The sequence below is a fragment of the Geotrypetes seraphini genome, chromosome 15 (genome assembly GCF_902459505.1).
Source record: "Geotrypetes seraphini chromosome 15, aGeoSer1.1, whole genome shotgun sequence".
Lineage (NCBI taxonomy): Eukaryota > Metazoa > Chordata > Amphibia > Gymnophiona > Dermophiidae > Geotrypetes > Geotrypetes seraphini.
The window spans coordinates 2,925,492-2,947,150 of NC_047098.1; the positions used below are offsets into that span (position 1 = coordinate 2,925,492).

The following is a 21,659-nucleotide window of genomic DNA, read 5'->3' on the forward strand; positions in this document are numbered from 1 at the left end:
TCCTGCCCAACACAATTTCAAGGAAGCTTTTCAAAACCTGGACAAAGTGGCAGGTTTTGAAAAGCCATCCGAACCCCTGGGCATGTCCTCGAAAAGGAGGCCATGCCCAGAGAAATCCAGACATCTGGTAACCCTAACAAAGGGAAATTCAACCTACCAGAGAGAAAAGAACAAAACAGCACAATAACCAAAATAGAAACCTTTATTCCCATTAAGCACCTAAGTCCCAAACAAAGGAAACTCTGCTCAGCTCCGTCTACAATGGGCAGCGCTGCAAATCAGAGATCGCACAATTTATCCATCGGTTTTAAGACACGGGGATGGCTTGGCAAGGCTAAAATGTCCCAAGTCCTCCAGCACTGCGCTGAACATATATGTCTCAGATCATCCAGCCACTTTTCTTCTTTTCAATGGTTTTATTGGGGATCTTGTCTACTCCCAAGCCAGGCCCAAAGCCTCACCTGAGTACAAAGGACAAGGCTGTGATCTGCTCTGCTTGGTTATTAAAATTACCAGATGTCCAGGGAAACCCGGACATGTTCTCTTTTTAGAGGCCTGTCCGAATGCCCAGGGGAATTTCTAAAATCCGAGTATTAGAAGGGCCCGAGCTCAGGGAAGAAGAGACGAAGTTCGTGTGGAGGCGGAACAGGGCAGGGCCATGAAATTTGATAACCCTATTAAAATCCCATTCCTAGGATCTGATTCCCCACCCCGGACGGCTGATCCCGGGATGGGTGTCACATCCAGTGGCTGGACAGAGACTTGAGAGTCAGAGGTGGTGTTGTGGTGATTAGGCCACATCAGGAAGGGGACAACCCCAGGGTAGCTGCCAAAATGGGCTGATTGAGCCACGGCCCATAGAAGTCTGGTTTAACTGAGCCTCTTAACTGGCACCCTCAGGCCCTTCTCCTGTTTCACGAGATAACTTCCGTAACAGGGGACAAGAAGGCAATTCGGAGCTGAAAAGCCATTTCTGCACTAAAGAAATCAAAGATGAACAAGATTGACTGACCCATATATAGGACAAAACGAAAGACCTTTCTAGTTAAGGATGCCTTCGCTCCTTAAGAACTCTTTATTTCACCTTTTTCTTTTATTTGAATATTGTATTTATTCCACTTCCCCCCTTCTGTGTGTTTTTTTTCTTAACTTTAATTTGTTCTAGTGATTATATATCCTGATATGATTTTTTTTTTTTTATATCCCCCTGTTTGTAACAATTTTTATTCTTATGGAAACTGCCTAGATGTAATGATAGGCAGGATATAAAATACTTATTTATTCAAATTTTCTATACCATTCTCCTAGGGGAGTTCAGAACAGTTTACATGAATTTATTCAGGTACTGAACTTTTTTCCCTGTCTGTCACAATCTATCCAATGTACCTGGGGCAATGGGGGGATTAAGTGACTTGTCCAGGGTCACAAGGAGCAGCACGGGTTTGAACCCATAACCTCAGGGTACTGAGGCTGCAGCTTTAACCACTGTGCCACACTCTCCCCTTGGAAACGTAATAAAAAATATTTTTTTAAATCAAAGCAGGGCTCAAAAGTCTTTGTGTCCTTGAGAGGAACTGAGTGGAAGGGCTGATTTCTCTGGAGTAGAGGAGGAAGTGCTGACGTGTCACTTCCCTTGTCTGCCTCAGCACATTCGAGCTTCTCCCTTTAGCCAGTCAGCTCAGGAAATGCTGAGTAATAGTAATACAGTTCATGACTGAGTAAGACCCTCCCACCCCACCCGATGCTTTTGTTCAGGGTTGATAAGATGGGGGGAGAGGGGGCTGCTGGGTTTAAAATGGGAACTACATGTTCATAAAACCAGGAAGTTAAAAAAAAACAACAAAACCACACTTCAAATATAGAAGGAAATCATCTCAGTAGTCAAGTGTGTGTGGCTGGCTGAAGGGACAGCTCCTTCACAGGGTGGACCTGGCACAGTAAGAGACACCCCTGCAAGGTCTCTGCACCTCCTGAATAACACTTCAGATCCTACATTCTGATAACGTCTTCCACAGATCCAGCACCCCAGAGTCTCCAAATCAAAGCCGTCAACTCCCTCACCTGTTACTGGCACTGGGTGGGTCCTTGCTGGGAGGAAGCCGTTTGCACAAGCAGAGTTTAGCAAAATAGATTCTGAACTTCTTATTTGGGTCTCTTGTTTAAACAGTCGGGAGAGGGAGAAAGCTCTTTCTTAAAACACTTCCAGATAAATTTGATTAATCTTAACATTCTAATGAAAGTTTTTTGTAATATCACTGTCTGTGTACAGTCTCTTCCTCTGTAAACCGCTCTGAACTGCTTGTGGTATTGCGGTATACAAAAATAAAGTTATTATTATTATTATTACTTTTATTCTGTTCACATACTGACTCCTCAACCTTTCAAGCTACAGCCTAGGTTTAGTTAGACTAACCCATATGAATTGAGCCCGGCTTTGAAAGAAGTACTTGTATGAATGGCTCGGCAGTCTTACTTCTATCGAATTAGCTCTTTGGCTCACGAGCAAACAGTAGTCCCCCTCTGACCTCGGTTTTGGGCAGTTTTAATTTCCACAACGTCTGCGGCTGGTTTCTAAACAAACTCATGAGACCTTAAAATAACTTAGCCCATCCTTCCAACGGCAGAACCTTGGCCAAGGCAATGGCTCAGTTTTGCTACCTCTGTGTTTTACACACTTCGCCATCCCACAGTGGACCTTGTAGACATGTTCTGGTTCAGTCCCCTTCTTGAGGCTCTTGGTCCCTGCAAGTGAGGGTCTCTGGTAAGCTCCTGCATGGGCTGAATCTGCCGTGCGCTAGGTCCCATGATGCTGATAGTAATGGGCGAGTTTCCTCAGCTCATCCCAAAAGAGAAGACTAAGAATGGTGTGAGGGCCCAGGCGGATGTAGGCTGCTGTGATACCCTTGTAGAGTGCCAAGACGCCTTCCTTTTTGGAGATCTTCAGAAAGCAGTCCAAGAATCCTCGGTACAGCTGTCCCTGAAAAGAGAGACAGAGGAGGAACAGAAAGATCAGCTCCCTAACACTGCCAAACAGCCCCCCGCCTCACCCCAAATTCAGAACACCATCTCCGTCCGAAGCACACACATTCAGACAGGGACAGCAAAGGGATCTAATGTCCTCTGCAAGCCTTTAACCATGCACAATCTAGCATATCCCCTCTTCTACCCAATCCCAAAGTCCAGCATATCTCTCCCTGTCCCCTGCCAAAACGTTCCCTCTATCCTCAGGCCCTGAGCAGGAAACTCAACAGAGGCCTTTCAGCATCCACATACACTCCAGGCCTGCAGTGTGTTGCAGAGAGGAAGACTTGGAAGCAATGTTAGGAAATTATTTTTCACGGAGAGGGTGGTAGATGCCTGGAATGCCCTCCCGAGGGAAGTGGTGATGGAATTCAATAAAGCGTGGGATAAATACAGAGGATCTCTAATTAGAAAACAAAGGAGGTAAATTAAAGAACTAAGGCCGGTACTGCACAGACTTGAACGGTCTGTGTCCCATATCACTCGGAGAATAGTTAAGCTCTGGAATGCATTGCCAGAGGTTGTGGTAAGAGCGGATAGCGTAGCTGGTTTTAAGAAAGGTTTGGACAAGTTCCTGGAGGAAAAGTCCATAGTCTGTTATTGAGAAACACATGGAGGGAGCCACTGCTTGCCCTGGATTGGTAGCGTGGAATGTTGCTACTATTTGGAGTTCTAGAATCTTGTTGTTCTTTGGGATTCTGTATGGAATGCTGCTACTGCTTGGGTTTTGGTCAGGTACTAGAGACCTGGATTGGCCACCGTGAGAACGGGCTACTGGGCTTGATGGACCATTGGTCTGACCCAGTAAGGCTATTCTTATGTTCTTATGAAAACCTCTTTGGTTAGTATCCTACTGGAAAAAAAAGACACATGTAGAGGGGCCTAGAGGTAGATTCAGAAGCCAAGCATTTCTTCTCAGCTCCCCCCTCCCCGTGCAGGGGGGCTTCAGCCGCATAAGCTGGCACTTTCGCACATGCTAAGAACTGAACTCGGATCTGGGCATGGATGGAAGTGTCGTCATCTGTGACCAACATGCCCTGCTGGCTTCCTCACTGCTGAGGCAGCACGGGGGGGGGAGGGAGGAGTGACCTTCATCCAGCAAATCTTTGGCTGGCAGGGCTTGGGCAACCCCTGCCAGCCATTCATCTAATCTATAATTCTTGAGGGGGCCCATGCCCCCCAATGCCTCCCTCCCCCCACTGATGTGCTGCAATTTGAAAAAAAACAGTCAAATGGCTGAAAGATTGGTGTAAATGCATCCTGGTGGCGCTATCAAGGAAAGGTGATTTGATGAACTGAGCAAACTACCGGTGTTTGACAGGTTAAGGGGTTTCCAACAGCACCAGGCAGCGCTTACTAGAGAGGGGCAAACTACAAGTCCCAGAGGGCCCTGCACTTTAGAAGTTTACTGCTGAATCAGAGGGGCAGGAATCAAGACTGAGAGAAAGAAGAACGCCTGAGTTCCCTAGAGACAGGCTAAGGCAGAGCCATGGGAATCAGAAGGGTGCCTTTGAGTGAAGCAGTTTGGCCGAGGGAAGCCAACACCTTTTGTTCATGTGAAACTGTGTCATAGCTACTAATCTCTTCTGAAGTCAGGCCCGCCTGCTACATGGTGTTTACATATTCAAAGCGGAGGGCAATGGAGGCCTGAGTGACTTTCCCAGGGTCACAAGGAGAAGCGCTGGGATGTGATCCCGGAACCTCAGGGTGCTGAGGCAGGAGAGGGAGAAAGAGGAAGCATGATGTTTGCATACACCGTAGAGCAGGGATCTCAAAGTCCCTCCTCCAGTCGGGTTTTCAGGATTTCCCCAATGAATATGCATGAGATCTATTAGCATACAATGAAAGCATCGGGGAAATTCTGAAAACCCGACTGGATCGTGGCCCTCGAGGAGGGACTTTGACCCAAGTGTCTGTTGCCAGCAGCTCAAGACTTCTCTAGGCCTCCCACTGTACAAAGCTGGCAGTTTCTCCGGATCAGTATCGACACGAGAGCCAGAATTGTTTATAGAAGGATTTGGGTGTTACAACATTCCTTTTATTTCAACTGCTTTTTGTGATTTGATGCCCTTTGTTTTGTATAACTTGTTTCGTTTCCGTGCAGCGTTGGCTAAATAAAGATTAAGGAAAAAAAAGCCCATCGGTATATATGTGTATGTTTTGCACTGCTGGGAGGGGAATTTGAATCAGGTACCCCAGGATGTCCAGCCTAGACTTCCACACCCTTTTGCACTGAAAACGGTATAGCCCTGACTCCGAGGACCCCTCGGAGCAGGGCTCAACCGTTTTGCCCCTTAGACTAAGGCTAAAGAAACAGATCTCAGGCTGGATTGGACCCTCACATCAACAGGGACAGTAAAGGGGGAGGGTCTGCCCCGGGTGCCATGTTGGCTGTGCGCACGCCCTCCTTCCCTCTAGATGTTCAACTCCGTGAACAACAACATCAACGTGCTCCTCGGGACCACGCTGTTCTCCCACTGACATCACTTCCGGGTGCCACGCATAGAAGTGACATCAGAGGGAGAGCCGACGGGGGTCCCAAGGAGCACCTGAAGTTCTTGTTGCTTGCAGCAGTGAACAACTGGAGGTATGGGGGAAGGGAAGGGGTGCGCGGGGGGTGGGAGGCGGAGACTAGGGCAGGGGAGAGGTACCTCTCACCCTCACTACGCCACTGAACAGGGATAAGATGAAAAGGATGGTAATGGGCAATGAAGCCTTCGTAGGAGGCAAGATGTTGGCGTGTTTAGGCTGATTCGTAATCCTGGAAAGCGTAATAACCCCAGATTACGACCCGGCGCAAGGAGGAACGAAATAGTCATTAGCTCTGTCACATGCCTGACCCCGATAAGGAAGAGCAACAATAGTAACAGAATAACCAAACTCCAAATACTGGACCCACTTCTTTCACTTCATTTGCTTTCCATCCCGTCCTCCCCGAAGAGCTCAGCTCGAGGTACGGGGCGGGGAAGGAGCGGATGGGGGGGGGTGCCTCTCACCCTCACTATGCCAAGGCACAGGTTAGCAACCGAGATGGCTCATCGCAAGCACCCAGTGAGGCCGGGGAACCAGCAAGACTCATGGGAAATCTCTTAACCATCCCGTCTTAGAAAATCATAAACACAAGAGGAGCTGAGATTTTCTCTATAACAGCCCCACAAATTTGGAATCGTCTTCCGTCTTATTTTAAGAAAAGAAAAACCATTAAGACAAATTTAAAAGCATTCTTAAAAGTTTTCTATTTCATGATGTCTTTCTGAATTAATTTCTGAAAGGGTTGAACTCTTAAATTGATATGATTCATTAACAGTGATAGATAAGACTCTTCAAAATACCAGAAACTAGCCTTATAAAGCTAAAACCCCTCCCTCCCTTCGTCTTTGCTTTTAAAAACTGTAGTTCTCCCCCGTTTTCCTTGTGTCTCTTGTTAGTATTAACATCAGTATTGTCTATGGACTCCTTTTACGAAGGCGCGTTGGGGCCTAACGCGCGGAATAACTACCACCTCCTCTAGCTCACCTTCGTAAAAGGAGCCCTATATGTCCTCTTTTTTGCATCTTTTTTTTCATGTAAATCGCTTAGAAATTATATAAGTATTTTATCAAATTTTTAATAAAACTTGGATTCATAATTTCTAGTTTACTGTTTTCCCATTTCCTTAAGCGCTTGGCGTGATAATATTACCATTAAAATCAGTCCAACATAGAGAAGAAACATTTGCAAAAGCACTTACCCTCCCCATCTCATCGACTGGCTGGTTATAGAGTCTTGTGCTGACCACATCAAAAGGCGTCATAGCGATAGCCACAGCGACACTGCTAATCATCCCTCCTGCCAGGGCCACCAGCCAGCTGTCATCCTGAAACCACTGTGGGAAAGTGCAAAGAGTCAGCGTGCTGCGTTTCACTCCCCGATGCCCCTCCCCCTCACCATACTGAATTTCGACTGAGATGTGCTGGTCCCCTGGCTCAAGAAACAGCACAAAGGTTATCCTGGGTCCAGGGGCCCTGCAGCTGCTGGAAAGCCAAACTCTTGTAAGGATCTGATGCGGTTCAGCCTCCAGTGCAGAGTCGGCCTACAGGGCGCAACTCCCGGCTGTGCTGTTTTGGGACAGCGGCTCACTAGGACTGGCCAGTCCTCCAGAGTTGGCAATGATCAGTAAATTCAATGGCAAAAGTATAAATACATAACGTAAAACAAAGCCAGAACAGTCATTTAAGTAAAAAAAAAGAAAAGAAAAAACTCACATCAGGGAAAAATGTCTAGAGTGAAGGGGTTTGGTGCTTGGATTCATAAACATGTGCCAGAAAAGTCAAGCTATCAGCAAAGATCTGGAGGACTAATTCATTTTGTTATTGCAGCGCTGGATGGAGGTGGTCACTGGCTTGGGTCCTTCGTCTGCAAATTTGTGCCTGTCCCCGCAGGAACTCAATTTTCCTGTCCCCCGTGAGTTTTGTCACTGTCCCTGCCCTATTCCTTAACCGCACAAGATTTTAAAGTGTTTGAGGCTTGTGCAGATGAGGATGGAGCTTGCAGGAATGGGGCAGGGAGTTAGTTCCCGCGGGAACAGGGAAAAATTTGTCCCCGTGCCATTCTCTACTAAACAGCTGCTTGGGAAGTGTCTTGGTTCTACGAAGCCAGAAACCTGGTAACCAACCCTGCCCCCGAGACATCCTAATCTGGGAAAACCTCAAACTTGTCAGATGGCCGTGTGTTCATTATTCACTAGCAGAAGCTTTGATCCGATTCATCGGGAAAACAAAAGTGGCTTTAATGAGACCCTCCACGTAAGATCACCACCCCACACACCACAGATTTCCCCAAATCTGAGCAACAGCATCTCAGGGGCGGACTGACAGTGATCTGGGCCCTCAGTCATGGGTCCCTAACCACCTCTCAAAAGTGATTCAATTAGATGGAACCTAACTGCTGTTGTCCCAATGGTCAGGCCTACAACTTTCCTGGAAGCTCCTGCAAGATTTTGGACCAGTGTTTCTCAAACTGTGTGCCAAGGCACATTGGTGTGCCCCGAAGAGATTCCAGAATTTTACTTCCTTTAAAAAAATTCCCTTCATGTGTAGAATAGTTGACATGTATGTCACGTACGCAAGAGAATCAAGAGCCTCTGTGTGCGTAAGGATACAACATCATTCTTCGACATGATTGGTCCTTGAAAACTAATGGCAAGGCTTTGTTACCGTTTGGATCTTCTTATCTTTGCGAACTTGGATTTTCAGCTCTGACAGAAATTAAATTGAAAAAAAAAAAAGAGAACAACTGCAGATGGTGGATGATGAAATGCGCGTTTGCCCTCAAAAACAAGCTCATCCATGGCATTGATTAGCAATTCTATTCTATCTACTTTAGTTTCACTGTTCTTACAATTACCCAGACATAATAGCTTATATAACTTTTCGTAAATAACTCTCAAATTTAATGGTTGGTTGGTTTTGCAATTATATAATTTTAATTTTAATGTGCCACGAAAAACATTTGCTCTGTTTAGTGTGCCGGAGCTAAAAAAAGTTTGCAAGACACAGTTTTAAACTGGGGGGTTGGGTAGCTGACACTCAAATCAGAACAAAGGGCCCCTTTAATCCATTATTAAGATGGATGTGGGAAAATTATACCTGGGATAAGCAGCATAAAATCTGTTTTATTCTTTTGGTGCTTGTCACCTCAATTGGCCACTGCTGGTCTGTCCCAGTGTGGCAACTCTTATGTTCTCAAGTGAGCCAAGTCTAGGACAGTCAAGCCATTGTGACATCACTGATGAAGTTGGCGCTTAGGCCTTATGACATCACAATCTCAGCTCTGGAATGTTGCTACTCTTTGGGTCTCTGCCTGGTACTTGGGACCTGAGTTGGCCACTGTTGGAAACAGGATTCTGGGCTTGATGGACCTTCAGTCTGTCCCAGTAGGGCAGCTCTTATGTTCTCATCTGAGCCAAGTCTAGGACAATGAAGCCATTGTGACATCACTGCTGAGCTTGGCTCTGAGGCATTGGTGGAATGAGGCATTATGACATCACAATCTCAGCTCTGGAATGTTGCTACTCTTTGGGTTTCTGCCAGGTACTTGGGACCTGGGTTGGCCACTGTTGGAAACAGGATACTGGGCTTGATGGACCTTCAGTCTGTCCCAGTATGGCAGCTCTTATGTTCTCAAGTGAGCCAAGTCTAGGACAGTCAAGCCATTGTGACAAAACTGATGAAGTTGGCGCTTAGGCATTGCTAGAATGAGGCCTTATGACATCACAATCTAAGCTCTGGAATGTTGCTACTCTTTGGGCTTTTGCCAGGTACTTGGGACCTGGGTTGGCCACTGGTCCTTCGGTCTGTTCCACTATGGCAATTCATATGTTCTTAGTGAGTGAAATATCTCATGACTTAGCAAAGTTGACGTTGCTGGAAAACATCTTTGGACCTCCATTCTGGGAGTGATGAGATTACGTCAAGATCATATGTCATTCAAGAAGTTTCTAAAAATACAATTATTCATAGTTGCCTTTCTCTAAGTTCAATGGGGTTTTGATTGCTCCAGGTTTGAATGGTTTAATTTTAACGGAAGATTAAGAAAGACTGATTTGAACTTAGTTTTTGTATTTTATGATGTTTCGTTCACTATTCATTTTGTGTGTGTATTTTTTTGTTATGGCATTATTCTTGTTTTTATAAATTTGTGTTATGTATGATATATGTACACTGCTTAGATTTAAGCGGTTTATAAATTTTAAAAATAAATACATATAACAATCCAGTTTTACAAAGACTGAAAATTTGGAGCGCAAATGTAAATAGAGAGTCAAGAATGACTCCCAGATGTTGTTACATTATGGTTACCCTCAGTCACAATAAAGAAACCCTCTCTCCAAGGCTGCTGTCCTTCTAGACACAAGGAAAATGAAATGGCTGCGATCCACAATCATTGTCTCGGTCTCTTGATTACGATCCCACATCTTGAATAGCATCCAAGGAAACTGGAGCACTGCCAAAGTGATGGTGAATCCTAGACATGGGGGACGGGGGGGAGACTTCAATAGAAACACTCAAGCGAAGGCAGCGGAAGGCACTCAAGGAAAGGGAGGAGGGGTCACACCGACATTGGAGGAAGGGAGATCGAAGAAACTTGGCTTGATCTGACCTCTCTTCTAGTCTATCATGCTTTGATCGACTTCAAGACTTTACTTTTAGGGTATAATGTGGTATAGAACAAAATAGATAATATGTCTTTACTGAGAGGTCTTGGGGGAGGGGGGGAACCCAAGCCTCACTGAATTCAATGCAGGGAGGCCACGAGGTAGCGAAGTGCTCGACAGCTGCTGTTGTTACTATGGCTTCAGCTGTTGCAGAAGGGTTTGAGACTTGGGTGGAGGTGGAAAGGTCCCAGCCTCGTGGGCTATGTTTAGCTGACAGACTTGTTTTTCAGAGCTGCTGCAACTGCAGCTGTTTACCCTTGCCACAGCAAGGACAGAGCTGGCGCTGTGACGGAAAATTTCTGTTTACATTTCAGAAAGAATTAAAAAAAACAAAAATACCAAAACCCAGCCTCTGTAGATAACCCAGTCGGCAGTTACACCCCTCGTTTCTCCTCTAAACATCTTCAGAATTCGGTTCAAAGGTTATGAAGGCCTCCAAGCAAAACTGGTCAATCAGGCATCACACCGATACAGGCAAAATGTGAATACAGCACAGACAGCTGAAAAGAAGACCTTGAGAAGAGGTTTGGGCAGGCGTCGCACTGATGAACACAAAGCATGAACACAGCACAGACAGCTGAAAAGAAGACCTTGAGAAGAGGTTTGGGCAGGCATCGTACTGATGAACACAAAGCATGAACACAGCACAGACAGCTGAAAAGAAGACCTTGAGAAGAGGTTTGGGCAGGCGTCGTACTGATGAACACAAAGCATGAACACAGCATAGACAGCTGAAAAGAAGACCTTGAGAAGAGGTTTGGGCAGGCGTCGCACTGATGAACACAAAGCATGAACACAGCACAGACAGCTGAAAAGAAGACCTTGAGAAGAGGTTTGGGCAGGCGTCGTACTGATGAACACAAAGCATGAACACAGCATAGACAGCTGAAAAGAAGACCTTGAGAAGAGGTTTGGGCAGGCGTCGCACTGATGAACACAAAGCATGAACACAGCACAGACAGCTGAAGAGCAGATCTTGAGCAAAGACCTGTGCTGACATCACCGTGACTTGCAAGCAGGCTCAAGGAATAACCTTTTACAAGTGTAAATGTTGAGGGCGTAAGAGGACCCGACAATGCTGAATAGACCTCCAAATTTCTGCAGTGTAGACCGCTTGCAAATGTATTTGTCCATAGATTATGACACATTAACCCGTCGTGACTTCCTGTGGTGAATGGGAGCCATCGGACCTGAGGCTGAGTTGGTGGGTTCATCAGGACTGATTGGTTGTGGTTTGGCTCAGCTGCCCTTGCACCTAATTACGGCTCTTTAATCACTCTCTGCCCCGCAGCCTTTGAGCTGCTTCTACCACTGCCCCTCCCCAAAAGCCTTTGGACTTACAGGTTAATCAGAACTGACTTCTGTGTTGGGTCTTTGGGCAAATCTACCCAGTGCATTTTCCCTATTTCTATTTCACTGTTTTCAGGAAGACATTTAAGTTCTTTTAGAATATCAGAGCAGATTTGGAACAACCCATTTGCTAGGCAGTGGCGTATCAAAGGTGGTGGTGGGGGGGGGGGTGCGCCCCGGGTGCAGCCCATAAGGGGATGCTCCAATAACTCCCCCGAGGGCCAGCATCGGCATCACAAACTTCTTCCTGGCAGCAGCGGCATCAGGCCTTCCTCCTACCTACTTCCTGTTTCCGCAAAGGCAGGATCTGGCAGAGAAGGAGGTCCACGCCAGCAAGAGCAGCGAGTTGTGAATGATGCGCCGTCGACTGCAGGGTGATGAGGGGGTTAGCTGTCACTACTTGTGTGACCCACCGGCGCTGGCGGGCCAGTAATGCCGAAGGGACGACATTCGGCAGACAGCATCCAATCGCTTTGTCCACTGAGACGTCCAACACCTTTTTTAAAACCATTTTGGTTGATGGTCTCATTCAGCTGACAGACCAGTGCGGGCCTTGTAAGGATTAATCTAAAACTTGGAGCACAAAATCAGTTTTAAACTCTTTCTTCTCTGTTGATTATGTAAGTCCTATTTTCTGATTTTATTTATCTTTTAACTATTTTTACATACCAAATGTTGAATAAACTTGGAATGTATGTGAAATTTTCCATTAGAGAATGACATGGCGGGTAGCTGCGAATAACTCACCGAAATGGTGGGGGGGGGGGGAGGGAAGGCTGCGGGGACAGGGCAGTGAAGGGGACAGCGGGGACGTGGCGGTGAAGTAGATTTCTTAGTGGATAGTAACTAAAGAATACAGGAATGCCCGCGAATTATGAAAAACCACGAATACGGTTTTTCAGCTGATCGAAGGCAGGAAAGAGCAGCTGGGGCGCTGGTGGGTGCTTAAATTGTACTTATGAAACAGGGCACATTTTCCGACCGCCTCTTCCTGGTACTAAAGTCATGGTTACACCAATCAGGAGCTGCTCTGACACGCTATCTGGCATATCAAAGCAGCTGCTGATTGGTGTAACCATGACTTTAGCACTTGGAAGAGGCGGTAGGAAAATACCGTGAATTACTGAGTCCACGATTTGTGAACCACAAATTCGTGGGGGTTTACTGTATAGCCATTATATTAGCAATGAAGAGCGATGGATTCCCCAGGAGATGGTTTTACAGAGAAAGAATCGCAGTGAGAGGGGTGCAAGGGGTGTCCGCCCCGGGTGCAGTCTTCCTAAGGGTGCGGCACCCCTGCTCCTCTCCATGCCACGCGCACAAGCCCCTTGCCTTCCCCGTGCCTTTTTTACTTCTCCGGCGCAAGGTTGCTGCCCGCGTCGGCATCGGCGCTTTCTCCGATGCCACTTCCAGGACGTGCACCTAGGAAGTGACGTCAAAGGGCGAACCGACACCGACGTGGGCATGCTGCTCACGCCGCTGGAGATGTTAAAAAAGGTGTGGGAGAAGGGGGCACACGCGCAGCAGGGGAGGGGTGTCACCGCTCACCCTTACTATGCCACTGGATGCTGTGGCAGAGATCTGGCAAGGGAAGCACGAATCTGAGGTCCCCCTACGGAGGGATCGCTGCTCCCGCGTTCCCCCTTACCTTCTGTTTCTTCACCCATTCCTTGGCCGAAGCAAAAGTTGCCAGTTGGGCTGCAGAGCCCACCATCACCCGGGGGACTGCGCCATTCACCCCCCTCCACAGTCCCAGGAGCCCCTCCTTCCGGTAGATTGTCTCAAAGGCACCAGATACGCTCTGCGGAAAAGGACAAAATCCCAGGTTACTTTATGACCTCTGTCCACATGACACTGCCAACAGCAGTTCAGGCGACCAAGACCTGCAAAAGATACACTGTGTGAACAGGGAGGACGCAGAAAAGCATTTCCCAGCTCCCAAAATGCTTCATTTGGATTTGGTTTTCCCATTATACCTCAGAGCAGAATGTAATAACAAAATAAGCCACCAGAGTGCACTAAACCAGTCCATTCCCAGTTCTAGAAACTCAATAGCTGCAACCGGGCACTGGCATAGTAAGTGGGGGGGGGGGGGGGGGCAGACCGCCCCAGGCACCATGTTCATTGGGGGCACTGGTGGAATGAGGCATTATGACATCACAATCTGAGCTCTAGAATGTTGCTACTTAGGATTTGAAAGTGTTTGAGGGACGGAGCTTAGGCATTGGTGGAATGAGGCATTACTCCCCCCCCCACTCATGCCATCCCTTCCCACCCCCATACCTCTAAATCTTCTCCAGCGTGAGCAGCTTCTTTGCCCTCTTCTCGCACTGGCTTTCCCTCTGTCACTTCCTGCGTGAGCAACTGGCTAGAGTAGTTGCTCGTACTGGCAAAGATTTCAAAGAGGTTCAGGGGGGCGGGGAAAGGAGGGCGGAGAGGTGCCGGTGCCTCCACTGCTCCCCCTCTTACTACGCCACTGGACTCAGGGGTGATATGACAGAGGTCTATAAACTACTGAGTGGATTGGAAAAGGTAGATGTGAATCACTTGTTCACTCTTTCCATCAATACTAGGACTAGGGGACATGTGATGAAGCTACTGATAGCAGAAACATTAGGAGAGAGAGAAGGAAGAAAAAAGGAAGTAAGCACCCAGAGGGGAGGGAGAGAAAGAGAGAAGCAGGGTTGGAGGGAGGAAGGGAAGGAGAGAGAGAGAGAATACAGCTGTGGGGGAGGAAGGGAAGGAGAGAGAGAGAGAGAGAGAAGCAGGGTTGGAGGGAGGAAGGGAAGGAGAGAGAGAGAGAATACAGCTGTGGGGGAGGAAGGGAAGGAGAGAGAGAGAGAGAGAGAGAAGCACTAAAAGGGTACAGAGGATGGGAAGGGGGATCAGGGGGGCTGGGGGTGGAGTCATGTCTCCTCTTTTTTCTCTTCATAAATGTGGTAACCCTAACCACGGCTCCCGCTGTGCATGTGGAATCGGGACCTTTCTGTGATTACCGTAAGCAGCACCTAAACGGGCCAGTCAACCGTCCCAGATCTCCCAAATGATTGTAGAACAAAGCCACAGATGTACGATAGACCCAGAAGTCAGTGGGGGAAGGGGGAACTGAAAGGGAAGAGAAGAACTCCAGATGTATGGTCAAGACCCAGGAAGTTGCTGCCTCCAGGGGATTAAGACCTAAACAATACACTTGAAAGTCAAAAACAAGAGGAGCTTCCTTTAAGGAAACAAATTCCATCAACAGGTTCAGTGAGTTTTAAAGTCAAAGCCTGCCATTAGTGGAATGTTTGCTCACCTGGAACCTCACCAGGAAGGGACTGAAATAGATCCTAACTGGGGCCAAATGATGCCCCACTGGCATGACAGCAGCTGACGAGGTGCTCACTGCCCTGGGCTGGTACAGGGAGAACCAGGAACTGTCCCATGCAACATCTCCATCATCCCTTCCCGAAGACCCAGACCATAGCCCACATCACAGAGTGGAGGAGTGGCCTAATGATCAATGCAGGGGCCTGAGAAGCTGAGTTCAATTTCCACCACAGGTGCCTTGTGACTCTGAACTAAACCGCTTTGAGTGTAACCGCAGAGAGATGGTGGGTATCAAATCCCACCCTTTCCCCTTAATGCCAGTACCTTACAGGGGCTCCATGTTTCCGCCATTGGATGCCTCAGCGGTGGGGTTGTCTTGGTGGGAGCGCTGGTACCCGTGCTCCTCTCCGCAGGCCCCTTCCGCCGTACTTCTTTAAAGATCCTGGCGCAAGTAGCAACCCCAACCTGCTGCTTGCACCGGTGTCGGCTCTTCCTCCGACGTCACTTCCTGGACCCGCATCTAGGAAATGATGTCAGAGGAAGAGCCGACGCTGGTGTAAGCAGCAGGTTTATTTAAATATTTATATACCGCCTAAACTCTAAGCGGTTTCCAAATATCAAACATTCATAAAGTTAAAATAAAACCCAATAACTGTTTTCAACTACATTAAACCTATTGACTAGACACAACATACATTATATTCTGCAGCCTACATGGAAGGCAACAACAGACTAAACTAAACTAAACTAAACTAAACCTTAGGTTTATATACCGCACCATCTCCAAGGTTGTGGAGCTCGGCATGGTTTACAGGGATTATAACGAGAAAGGAGCTACAAGGGAAGGACTAGATGAGGATCGGGGAAGGGGGAGGTAGTGGGCTAGGATGTCGGATGAGGAGGGAAGTGTTAGATTTTTGTGAATAGCCAAGTTTTCAGTTTTTTGCGGAAGGGTTGGAGACTAAACTAAACTAAAGCTTAACTTTGTATACCGAATCATCATTCTAAGAAGGCTCGACTCTGTTTACAGCAATTAAATAAACAGAATGATTTACAAATGATAAATAGAAGATAATAGCAAAATTTCAAAAGCATTAATTTTCCAAAATGTTTGCCAAATAGAGTAGTTTTTAAAGATTTACGGAAAAATTGAAACGAACTGGAACTCCTTAAAAAAAAAAAAAAAAAGGGGGAGATCATTCCAGAGTTGAGAGAATGTAAAGACCAAAGATTGACTGAAGATCTTGACTCCTTTAATCCCTTTTTTAGAAGGAAGGGAGAGTTTAAATGGTTGGATACCTCTTGCAAAGGAGAATCGGTAAAAGTTCCAAAATAAAGGAATAAGAGGATGAAACATACCATGTAGAATTTTAAAAGAAATACAAGCGCATTTAAATTGAATTCTAAAATAAACCGGGAGCCAATGAAGACTCTGAAGCAAAGGGGTCACATGGTCAAATTTACGTTTTCCAAAGATCAACTTCACAGCCGGAATGTTAAAAGCTTCCTGTATTCTTCACTGCGTCCTCTACATATAGGCATCAACAAACAACTGAGCTTTTAATCAATTCTTAAATTTAAAGCATTCTGTACATAATCTTAAATGTCCCGCCAAAGCATTCCACAGGGACACACCAGCCACCCAAAAACATTCTGGATTTCGTGACCACATAACGCACTCCCATTTCCATATTCGTTATTAATTTCATGCCTCTCTCGTATGAGGAAAGACTAAAAATCGCAATCTTTAGTTTCTGATCCTCTATAGGGAAGAAAAATATAATATCAACCTCCAATCTCTGGAAAGTTTGTCCCAGATGTTACACGGGGTTGCTGCTCGTGCCGGGAACATTAAAGTGGTACAGGGTAATGGAAGGGGGGCAGGGAAGCAGCGGATGGGGGTTGAGAAGAGGGCGGGGGAGGGTCGCCACCGCCTCGCTATGCTACTGCGCAAGAATTCACCCTGCTTACAAAGCACCACTAACATGACAAACGCTCAAGCAATAAGAGCCAGCAATAGATCATGACATCATGCGAACATGAATACAAAATGACATCATAGATACACGGGGAGCTGTTTGCGGAATATACGACTGCAAGTAGATATGCGGAAAATCAAGTAAGATGATTTTATTGATTACGCTTATCTGATAAACAGAATTAATTCTGTCCTGATTCTTCGTTGCAGATAGCGAAACATGCATGTCGGTACTGGGGTTGGCAGCGAGTCGATTAACGGCACATTGAGCTAAGTGCTAGTACTGTAGAATAAGTTTTAAAGTATTATTAGAAAATTGGTTACAAAAGAATTCCTTGGATACAAAATACAAATGTTTCCAGATCTGGCAAGGGGGACACAGAAACGTCGACGTGAATTTCTGATCTTAAAGCCGGGTGTTATTGCTCTTGGGGCGACTTTTTTTTCCTTCGTCACCCATGTAAATGTGTGATACAGTATCAAACGCAAAACTATGTTTTCTTTGATCCTAGCCAACAGACAACGGAATATTTGAATTCTTCGATATCCGTCCTCGGATAATTGAATTCCCTGTTTCTTCATGTTGTTAATGTCCTTTTATAAATTTTCTTGCCGATTCTACTTCTTGGATCCTTTTTTGAGGACTTGAGCTGAAGTTAAGCTATAAATGTCAATGCACTTGGGTTTTCTACTTAACTTTACCTTTCTGTCTAAGTGGATACTTGATATGTTAATTGAAGAATGATAAATAAATAATAATTAAAAAAAAAAAGAAAAGAAAAAACATTTTTGTTACAATAAAGATGAAGCCAATGAGGAAGTTTGCGGCTTTATAATATCTCAACGGGCAAAACAGGTTAGAAAGATAAATAAAAATAAAAGTTCAAATGTGATATATAGATTAGAATTCTAAAATGATGTAATATGCATATCGTATGAGGAAAGATTTATATATAGAAAAAAAAAACCAACTAGGACCGGCGATTTTTGATTGAGGTTATGTATCTCTATGTCCACGTTTAAGGGATTTATCAGATTGCAAGTAATAAGATGCAGGATTCAAGGAGCCTGTGGGCACTGACCCTGAACACAGCTGTGCCAAAAGCCGGGCAGGTATCTTTCTGTGCCAGCCCCTGTTCTCTCAGGCCTGAAGTGCCTGCGAGTACAGTTCATAGTCAGTCGCGCACGAGACACCAGCGCGCCGACAATTTGGCGCGGGAAAACTTAGTTTTAAAGAGCTCCAAAGCGGGGTGTGAGTGGGGAACCCCTCACTTTACTGTATAGTGTTCGCGCTGCTGTTAGGGGGGGGGGTTGTAACCCTTCATTATAGAGAAAACTGAACTTTTTCTGATTTTTTCGGGAAAAGTTCCTTTTTTCTATAATGTGGGGGGTTGCATCCCCCACACCTCCCCAACAGCAGCGCGAACACTATGCAGTAAAGTGGGGGGGGGGGTTCCCCCCCACACCCTGTTGGAGCTCTTTAAAACTAAGTTTTCCCGCGGCACGCTTCTTTCTTGCGTCGAATTGTCAGCATGCTGGTGTCTAGCACCGCGAGTACAGGTGCTGAAATTTCAAGGATCTGAAACCATCTGTGCTACTGTCACCGGGGTCAGGCTGAAGCAACGCTTTCCTTCACCTGTGCAGTGAAGAAAAAGGGGGTGCCCCCCTCCCCCGCTATGAAGCAACGAGGTCCAAGGGACACCACTACCATGCACCTCTTAGGTCCAGGCTGCCAGTGGTAGTGGGAACTGGATGCCATCTGTAAAACTCACTCCATGCCAACAATACTGGGCTAGAGTTCAAAATCCCACCAAGTGGCTTTAATTTTAACCAGTTGCCTTTAGGAGGCATTTTCAGTCGAACCTACCACCGAGATTTTCAGTTGAAAATTCATCTGAATCTAGCCGAACAGAGGCAGGAGCTGGGACTCAAAATTGCAGAGGCCATGCTTAGAATGTACCGGCAGGTTTGACAAGGCGGGGGAAGGAGAAAAGGAAAAGAGAATGAGAAAAAGTTAGGGGGGCACTGAGTACGGGGAAAAGTGTGAGTGGGGGTGTGTGTGGAGGAGAGACAACACAGGCCTGGGGAGCCAAAGCAGGGATACGGACCATGACATGGTTGGATTATTTTGCACAGAATTCCTTAATCTTACATACAGAGAAATCATTACTGAACGATACATTCTGATGTTATTAAACAGTGATTATAATCAGATTATATGGACAAAGTCTGCAGAATTTTGCAGCACGTAGAGATCTCTCAGGACAAAATTATCAGGTTTGACTCTGCTCTGCTGTGTTGAAAGACTCTACTCTCGGTTCAGTCACTATCAGTCCTACTGGTAAATCATTACCCTCCAGTGTTTATGGACTTTTATCCGATTTCTCTTTGTTATGGGACATTATGTATTAGAGCTTTGTAATTAGATCTGTGGAAACCTGATGGGAGAGAAAAAAAGAGAAATCAATGGATGTCAGAGGCTGAAATCCAAATGAGGAAGTGGGTGATGACCAATGGTGTCAAAAGAGGTCAAGAAGGATGAAGATTTGAGTAAAAGCTCTTGGATCTGGCCAGGAACCAGGCACTGGAGTCTTTGGCAAGGAAAATTAGGGAAATCTCCTTACTTTAAAATGACTGAGCTTTGGAATAATTTTCCTGCCCAGCTGCGTATCTTGGGCTCTTTCCAATTTTTTTGAAAACATCTGAAAACTTGGCTATTCTCAAAAAATGTAAATGTCGCTGCTCTCTCTATAATTCCCTAATTCTTATTATATTTTCCTTTCTTTAAATTTCTTGTAAACCGTGCCGAGATCTTTCTTTATAGAGGAGACGCGGTATATAAGCTTAAAGTTTAATTTTCTTTCTGTAGAGCATAAAGAAAAGCCAGGCTGGAGCAGGTCAAGACAAAGGCCAGGATTCACTAACCTGCTACAGATCTATGTTCAAAATCAATTTACCCAGACAAACAGGATATCTAAAAACTGTCTATCTTCAAGCCTGGTTAAGGGTTCCACAATGAAGATAGGCCTAGATGAACAAAAGTCAGTCGGTATTACTGATTGGATCGCTGTTGGCTGATTCGCTGGCCAATTCCCCAACAGCAATCGCTACACTAATGAGTTTGCATGCAAAAGCGACCGATTCAGTGAGCGATTAACATATGTGCAAAGCCCTAACTGCAGCCTCCTATCACTGCTGTTAGGGCTTCTGGTTTTGTTTCTTTTTTAATGGCACAGATGTTGTGTGTATGTTGAACACAACCTGTCTCCTTTAAAAAAAAAACAAAAAAACAACAACCCGCGCCATGCCCTCCCACCCTGCACCGGCACCCCGAGCCACCATCCACCCCCACCCCTGACCCACGGCTAAATGGCAGGAGGGATGCCCACTCCCTCCTGCCACGAAGGAACTCCTGCCATTGAAAGAAAAATGAAAAACAACCCAGGAAGTCCAGTCAGTAACACAGGTCTAGAGCAATCGGGTTTTACGATCAGTAAAACTCGATGCCAAATAACCACGCCATCGCTTGGCTATTTTGCATGGGGGTTTTACTAATTTGCATGGATCAGATCGGAAAAAACCCTCGGACAGCAGTTTTGTGCTTTGGGTCGGGGAATGCGATCCGATCGATCGCTAGACGATCGTTAAGTTTGGTGCATCTCTCAGATAGTTGTGTTAGGGGCAATTAGGTGGGGGAACAGTGTGAGCAAAGTGTTATTCTCAATTTCGACATTTTTGAATGGAAAAAGTAACCCCAGAAAACCTGCACCTGGAGGCTCAGAGATACTTTTTCCCAGCTTTCAAAAGGAAGCTACTTATGGTGGGTGGAAAGACCTCGGATTACAGCATCACAATCTGCAAAGCCTCTTGTCCCATTACAGCAGTAATCACATTTCACGCTCAGAAATAGCAGCTTACCAGGTTCTTGTTGTTTTTGCCAAGTAGCGAGTGTGGATTCCCCTGGGTGTCGTGTTCTGCACTACAGATTATTTAGAAATGTTGTAACCGGGTGTGTGAAACCCTGGTCCCCATGTGTCAGGTGCTCTTAGGCCCAAGCAGGCAGCTTTCAGGGGCTCACCTGATGGTTGTGTTGATGTCCTACTGCGATGGCGGCCGAGGCCTGAGACTGGAGCTGAGTCTTTACCTGCAGGGTTAAAAGAGAGAGTCAAGTCACACTCAGCCCTTGAGGAAACCCTTGGACAATCATTGGAGGATCAGAGCATGAAGCTCTGGATAAATCACCAGCCTCCCCTTAACTCTGATTTTAAAATGTTACAAGAATGACAGAAGACATTAGCTAAGCTATGCAGTGCTATGGAGTGAATCTGGTCCCACCAAGTTAAGAAACATTTTAAACTCTTGTAGCAGCTCTTCGGAGCAGCCAGATTGGAAACGCAACCTACAGGCAGAGGATCTGGTTCAGTCAGGGCAAGTGATGTCATCACTAATGTGGACCAATCAGCTATCCACATGTTTGAGGTAATTTACACCTCTTTTCATCACAGCTCCTCTCAGAGACACTGCGAGATGACATGGTTCAAGAATTTCAGAAATCACAAGCTACAAAGACCTACCAGAGGATCAGCACTTGTCCTGTGAACTTGAGGAATGCTGTCCATTATGGGGGGTGCTAAAGGTCATCACTTGTCTGCCCTCAACTACAGGACCTTCTCCTACTAAGAAATGCAAGGTCATGCATTTGGGCTGCAAAATCCCGAGGGAATGGTGAAGAACGTATGTACACGACGGAAGAGCGGGACTTGGGTGGGATTGTATGTGATGATCTTAAGGTGGCCAAAGAGGTTG

The 21,659-nt window shown here is 46.1% G+C and overlaps 1 protein-coding gene across 1 annotated transcript in view; it reads right to left on the reverse strand.

The window, feature by feature from the left end:
• Positions 1-184: 184 nt before the first annotated feature.
• The window catches only part of SLC25A34 (solute carrier family 25 member 34), a 28,934-nt gene continuing 7,459 nt past the window's right edge, over positions 185-21,659 (reverse strand). The window contains exons 2-5 of the mRNA XM_033922734.1: positions 20,932-20,997; positions 13,215-13,367; positions 6,752-6,886; positions 185-2,977 (exon numbers count right to left, since the gene is read on the reverse strand). Of these exons, the coding sequence (XP_033778625.1) occupies positions 2,795-2,977; positions 6,752-6,886; positions 13,215-13,367; positions 20,932-20,997 (537 nt within the window). The 3' untranslated portion in view covers positions 185-2,794. The remainder of the gene's footprint in view (positions 2,978-6,751; positions 6,887-13,214; positions 13,368-20,931; positions 20,998-21,659) is intronic.